The sequence below is a fragment of the Cornus florida genome, unplaced genomic scaffold (assembly GCF_030987335.1).
Source record: "Cornus florida cultivar Cherokee Brave unplaced genomic scaffold, ASM3098733v1 CherokeeBrave_3.0.0_Hap2_Chr05, whole genome shotgun sequence".
Classification (NCBI taxonomy): Eukaryota; Viridiplantae; Streptophyta; class Magnoliopsida; order Cornales; family Cornaceae; genus Cornus; species Cornus florida.
Window position 1 is genome coordinate 79238796 of NW_026775575.1, and position 6894 is coordinate 79245689.

The 6894-nt window shown below is 35.5% G+C and overlaps 1 protein-coding gene across 2 annotated transcripts; it reads left to right on the forward strand.

Annotated features, from left to right (window-relative positions):
- The first annotated feature begins 640 nt into the window (after nucleotides 1-640).
- LOC132307026 (probable serine/threonine-protein kinase PBL7) lies at nucleotides 641-6315 on the forward strand. 2 transcript variants are annotated; one of them, XM_059804680.1, is made up of 5 exons: nucleotides 641-939; nucleotides 1882-2135; nucleotides 2350-2542; nucleotides 2672-3063; nucleotides 5421-6315. In XM_059804680.1, exons 1-5 carry the CDS (start codon nucleotides 828-830, stop codon nucleotides 5733-5735), a joined length of 1266 nt encoding a protein of 421 aa, XP_059660663.1. In that variant the 5' UTR covers nucleotides 641-827; the 3' UTR covers nucleotides 5736-6315. The 2 variants fall into 2 exon arrangements, with proteins under 2 accessions (XP_059660663.1, XP_059660664.1); XM_059804681.1 differs by having other exon boundaries at nucleotides 644-939; nucleotides 2353-2542; nucleotides 5421-6314.
- Nucleotides 6316-6894: the final 579 nt, after the last annotated feature.

Genomic DNA, 6894 nt, shown 5'->3' on the forward strand with positions numbered 1-6894 from the left:
ATGGACACAAATGACTCCCATTGATCTAACATTGATGCATTTACATGGACTCGATTGGAGTATTGGGCCAATTTTTTCTGCCTATATATCGTGGTTCTTTTTTTAAATATTTATTCAAAAACTCTTTGACCAAATTCGAAACGGAGTTGTGTGGTCAACTAAACTAGCTGATGAGATGCTCCAAAAATCCAATTTTGTCATTTTGAAAAAGCTTTTATATCACCGTGTTGATTAGTAGGCTCTAATTCGTTGAATGACCATTGCCGGCTCACCTTGTGTCTCAACAAAAACACCAGGTGCATATACAATTATCCTAGCAATATATATTCATGCATATAATGAGTCCCAAAAAAATATGTAGAATTTATAACCTTAGTTCTCTTATTTTTGTTGTAAAATTTGATCTGTGATCAGAACTTGGTGCCAAAGCTGTGATACTAGCATGGTTTAGAAATAGAAAGACAAAACATTTCCAAAATAATTGGACACCAGTCTTACATTTCACGTCATAAATATCGCGTTAATTGATAAGCATATTTAAACTCCCCTTTTAGCTAATGTGCCGAACAAAAATACCAAATTCATTTTCTAACTTTTGTCTCCGTCTCCAACCCCCCCCCCCCCCCCCCCCCCCCCCCCCTTCTTTCTGAGTCATGTATATTGTTTTGGGCGCTCTGTTTCTCTGGAGCCGAGAGAGGATAATTATTTATAAACATATATAGACGGCGCCCACATATACATTGGGGGAGAGAGAGAGAGAGAGAGAGAGAGAGAGAGAGGAGAGGAGAGGAGAGGAGAGGAGAGAGGAGAGAGAGAGAGGGGGAGGCATGGGTTGTTTTTCATGCACCGGTGATCCTGACAAACATCTTGTGAAGAAGAAGGGCTATAGCAATATATTCAACAATGGGAATGAACGAGACTATCAAACACCCATCGCAGGTACAATCTTTAGAAATGTAATGATCATACATATATATATTTTTCATAAACAAGAACAGCATTCAATCTATAAAATTCTTGAAAAAAATGTCACCTGGGTCTTTTATTTATTTTATTTTATTTTATTTATTATTATTATTTTTTTTCATGCATTATTTTGAATGAAATCGTTTAAATTGAACAAAAAGAAATCAATTTCTTTGAAATATTGTGTATGCATCTCTTGTTCATCCGCAAACTTTCCAAAAGATTGGTTATTATTTTTCTGATTTTTGTGTTTTTGTTTTTATTTTATATTATCTCATTTTAGTTGGGTTTGCCTTTAGCCTTTGTTCTTGTGGTGTTATGTGAATTCCCATGTAATGTTTTCTGTTTAATTTTTTTGCAAAAAGTTCATCAATCATCATCCATCCATCTGTTTCTCTAGCCCGGCTTTATAATCAAGCTGATTTTTTTTTTTTCTTCATTTCAAACTCAGATTTGGGAGTCTAAATTTTGATATGTTTCCATGGATTTGAGTGATATGGGTTAAAAGTTATGGTGCTCAAGTTATGGTGCTTTTAAGAATTATGTGGTGCTGGGTGACTCTGTAAAGCCATAGAATTTTGAGCAAATTTAATTTATTTTTTATGGGTATGCATATTTTATTTTTTCCTTTGTGTGTTCTTTGTTTGTTTTTAAATTATACGGATTAATATTTGTTTCCAATCTGTAATAACTTCAGTTATCTTGATATTGCACTTTTAGTGAATTGTGAGAATCATATTGGAATCACTTTTATTGGCTTTTAGTCACCATGTTCTTTTTACGTCAATCATATTGGAATCAAATTTTTTTTTTTGGCTTTCACCATGTGTTCTTTATGTCTTTTTTGTTCTTTCAATGGTGCTCTCTCTCTCTCTCTCTCTCACGTGTTTTGGTTGTTTGTGTTGTCTGATTTAGATATATTAAAAGCGCATCCCTCTAAAAATGATGAGGAGTTCAGGGTGAAGAACGACCCTAAATTTGTGAATAAGCCGCATATGGACAGCAAGGAATCAGATGTGGAGGAGGATGGAGTGACTGATGGCATTAAGGCAGAAACATTTACTTATTATCAATTGGTGGCTGCGACGGAGAATTTTAAATCAGAGCACTTTTTGGGTGAGGGAGGTTTTGGTAAGGTTTACAAAGGAGTATTGGTGGATGGCGGTCAGGTTGGTTGAATTCATCTGATATCATTTATCATTTATACGGAATTTTGAACCTGCAAGTAGCTAGATTATCATTGCCCTAGTTTATCTTTTTGAATGTTAATGTTTTTTCTTGCGATAATATCGCCTTTATGAGCTCTTCGTAGACTGTCTTGTCAAGCTCTAAATCTTTGTACTATGCTGGTGGCACACCTTAGTAATTTCTGGTTTCCTTTAGCAGGTTGTAGCTATCAAGCAACTCAATCATCATGGTTCACAAGGGATTCGGGAATTCATTGTTGAAGTATCTACATTAGGTCAGTGTGACCACATTAATCTAGTCAAGTTAATTGGTTATTGTGCCGAGGGGGATCAGAGGCTGTTGGTCTACGAGTACATGCCGTTGGGATCTTTGGAAGACCATTTGCATGGTATGCCATGTATCAGAAACTCGACTCTCGTTTTTCGCCATGTCTTGATTGTTTACCATTTGCACCGTCATCTAATTTTTTTTTTTTTTTGTCTTTTCTTTGTTTTGGTATGCATTTTCCCTTGCACAGGCTTTCGACCTGACAGGAAACAACTTGATTGGAATACTAGAATGAAGATAGCAGCTGGTGCAGCAAGGGGTTTAGAGTATTTACATAACAAGATAAAGCCCCCTATTATATACCGCGATTTGAAATGCTCAAACATTCTGCTTGACGAGGGCTATCATCCCAAGCTATCTGATTTTGGCTTGGCCAAAGTTGGTCCTGAAGGAGATAAGACCCATGTTTCCACTAGAGTAATGGGCACATACGGTTACTGTGCCCCGGATTATGCAATGACCGGTCAGCTAACATTTAAATCAGATATTTACAGCTTTGGGGTTGTTCTTTTGGAGATCATCACCGGCAGGAGAGCAATCGATTTATCAAGATCCTCTGCCGAGCAGAATCTGGTTTCATGGGTAAGATACTTCTGCTTCCCTACTCGCTCCTGTTAATATCTTTGCAGACTATTCATGTACGAGATTTTGTTTATACTTGTGGAAAGATTTGTGTGCTAATTAAGTAATATGCACGCCTGTGGAATATTATTTTATCAATCTAAAAATAAACACTCAGTTAAAAATTAATGTTTGAAAGAATCGGTCTTCATTATTTGGAACCACCTTTGTTTTGTGGCCTGTCTGAGGAGTTGATGGACAACTTGAATTGATCAACTTAGAAGATGACATCTTTTGCATTATGGGTCATCCAAGATGGCTAGAGTAATTGGCAGTCTAGGTTGATTAGAGAATGAAGAGCCACATGTAAAACATCGAAGAATCTGTACCAATTGTTTTGGTGTTGACATCAACCTCGTGGTTTTTTCTTTTTCTTTTTGCTCCAGTGGTATGTTTGAAACTAATGACATGCTTTTTAATTTCAACTATTGCAATATGGGGCCACCATTCATTAGTTTCATTAGTACTGTTTGGAAATATTGTCATCATTTACGTACATGAACTTCAACTCCTATGAGCCACTTTACTATTCTTGGCTACATACAGGAATATTACTGATGCATAGGCCTATTTTCTGTAGTTGTAAGCCTACTAATTGCTTTACGCTACTTTTTGTCTCGAATTGCAACATCAATTTGTTTATCCTTGTTAATTTAGAGCATATTGTATAATTGTACTCTTTCTTCTCATTATATTGCGTACTCAAATTGTTTATCTTTTCTTTTGGTTTATATTTTCTGCACTATAATTAATCTTTCACACACACACACACACACACACATTGCTTTCTATTGACGCTAAAGGGTTTTTTTTTTTTGATTGAAGAAATATTACCTTACTTTTAATACTCTCTCTTAATTGTAAATGGTGGTATTGGAAAATATCTTTGGGTTGATTAATAAAAGGAGAAAAGGTATCTCAAGGAGAAGAAAATGAAATGTGAAATTCAATACTTAATCAATTAAACCAGTTGAAGAAAGTAGAAGAAAATTAAGGAGAATGGTGAACATAGAACAAATTTTCAATTGTGGATCAGATCGGTATCACGTATGATGATATCTCACCAATACTAATAGAAGATGTGGATTTTCATTGTTTTCATCTCAATAGTAATTTTCTCTGATAGTATTAGTGAGATATCATCATATGTGATACATCTGACCCTTCCCAGATCCTACAATGGCGGGAGTCTCGTGCACTGAGTTTGCCTTTTTTTAAGTAATTTTCTCTGTCACATTTTTATTATTTACTGCTACATTAAAATTCACACATGATCAAGTTTGTGTATATTCAGAGTTTCAGGTGCTTGGAAACTATTATAGAACAAAACCTATGGTGAGTTATCCCTATTTTTTAAAACAATAAGAGCTTTAGAAAAATTCAAGACACTAAAAACAACTCCCATAGTACCCACTAACCAACCCCTAAAAAAATAATAAAATAAAATAAAAAAGAAACTTCTTGTCATCAATCATACCCTATAGTTTCCTTGAAGATTGAAAAATGTTGGAACTTATATGCAAGTTTCAAATGACATTTTCCAGATATTTAATTATCATTCTGTTATTTAGTATCACTTGGAGCAGCCAGAATCGAATGATTGTAAATCTTGAGCCTTGAACAAGGTTCAATTCCAAACTGTCATATACTTCTTGCCTATCGATTTCTTTAGTTTACCTTCACATTGTGTAGAAACAAGCTGATCTCTTCAATGTCTTTTGTATTGAACAACTCAAACCTTGGTTTACAGCTTAAATTGCTCACCAGTTTGAGTGAAATGTGCTTTTCCCTTTTTTGGGGTTTAGAAATGAAACAGCGCTTTTCCACAACAACAACAACCAAGCCTTTTTGCCAACTATTTGGGGTTGGCTACATGACTCCTATATTTTCATTCCGCTCTAAACTTTAATTTGTCTTTAATTTGTCCATCTTATTGTGGAGCTTATTGTCTTAACTTACATAAAAAAAATTCTACTGCATTGGTTAGGTGGTGAAATTCATATTTGTATTGGTTTAGTAATTATCTATGAGGTTCATTTTCTGTTTCTCTTAATATAATTATATCACCATTACGATATAAGAACTTCTTCTTCTTCTTTTTTTTTTTCCTTTTTTTTTTTTTTTTTTTTTTTTTTTTTTTTTTTTTGCATTATTACGATATAGGAACTTTTGAATTACGAAGCTTGGTAAGTGGAAAGAATCTCTATACTGAATATATGTTACTCCACAAATTGCTACATTAAGAGTGAGACGTAGTAAAGTGTAAAAGAATTTTCTGTTGGGCTTATTCAGGCACATCTAAATGCAACTGTTTGCAGGCACGACCTCTGTTCAAAGACCGGAAGAATTTCTTACAGATGGCTGATCCAGCACTCCAAAGTCAGTATCCGGTGAGAGGCTTGTATCAAGCTATTGCCATTGCTGCATTGTGCGTCCAGGAACAACCTACCATGCGCCCTCAAGCAGCTGATGTTGTCACTGCTTTAAATTACCTCGCCTCCCAACCATATGATCCTCAATCTCGTCCTGTCCCAGGCCCCCGAAGGGCCCCTACCACTCATAGAAGAGTAAAGGACGATAAGCAGAAACTTCTTGCTGATGATGGACAGGAGAAAACCAGCCTGGACGACTAACTTCAGCCGTCAATGTCTTTTGGCTCTGTTCGTGCACGATGTGCCTGGTTATCAGTTTTCGTTGAACAGAAGATAACAGGTGCTACTTCTAGCCATACTCTTTATCAGGGAAGCGAAATTCTGCCTTTTCTCTTGTTTCCCTTCCAGTGTAAAATGCGAGCTGTATTGATACACGCCTCTTCGTAGATAATAGTAAAGTTGTCATTTCTTAATAAATAAGGACTTTTCCTTTCTGTTATCCCTCTTGACGCACTTGCAGACATTCAATAGGTTCATGGAGAATAGCAGGTTCTATGGTTAAGTACAACTACTATTTTGTTTAAGAAAGATGGCTGATACCCTATTCAACCACACTCGTATTTCCAGAACAGCAACCGTGTAATAATACAGATAATAATCTCTCTCTCTGTGTCGCTCTGTCTCTCGCACACACATTTATGTTTACGTAAACTCAGTGCAATGTAAACATCCTCCTACGCGCGCACACAAATTTATTTTTGTGCATGGATTGGACACACATATATATACAGTTATACATTTATATATGCTCAAGTTTATTCTTGTCCATATAGCAGACTACATGTACGCTACTTTATACTGTGTATATTTTGCCTTTATATATGTGTGTGCGTTTATTTTTCCTTTTTTTAGAACTGTTAAATAGTTCTCAGAGTTTCAATGGGATGTTAAAGAATTGCAAGGAAGTTTTTCAAACCAAATTTAGTTGAGTTTGGTTTACATTTTCATGTTCAAACAATAAGAATGCTTGGAGTATGCAGGTCTGAAAATTACCATTAATGGCTAATTAGTTCATACAGGTTTCATAATTTGGCATGTTAATACAAGCATTTTCATTATGAAGCAATGGCAATGAAAGTTCAGTACTAAAAAAGACACCAAACTTAAATTGCAATCATATTTATTCTTGCTAATTATGTTCCGGTGTTCGAATCCCTTCGGGGCCACCTTCCAAAATTTTCTCTGTATATGTGGGATGGGGTGCCCAGTGATAGATTTTGTTTTAAGAGGGTCGACGGTCGTAAAAAAACAAAAAATAATAATAATAAATAAATGGCCCCAACTTTATTCAGCTTTCTGTTTGTCCCTCAATCCCAGATCAACTGGGGTTGTCCATTTCAAGAGTCAAGTACAGGTGCTT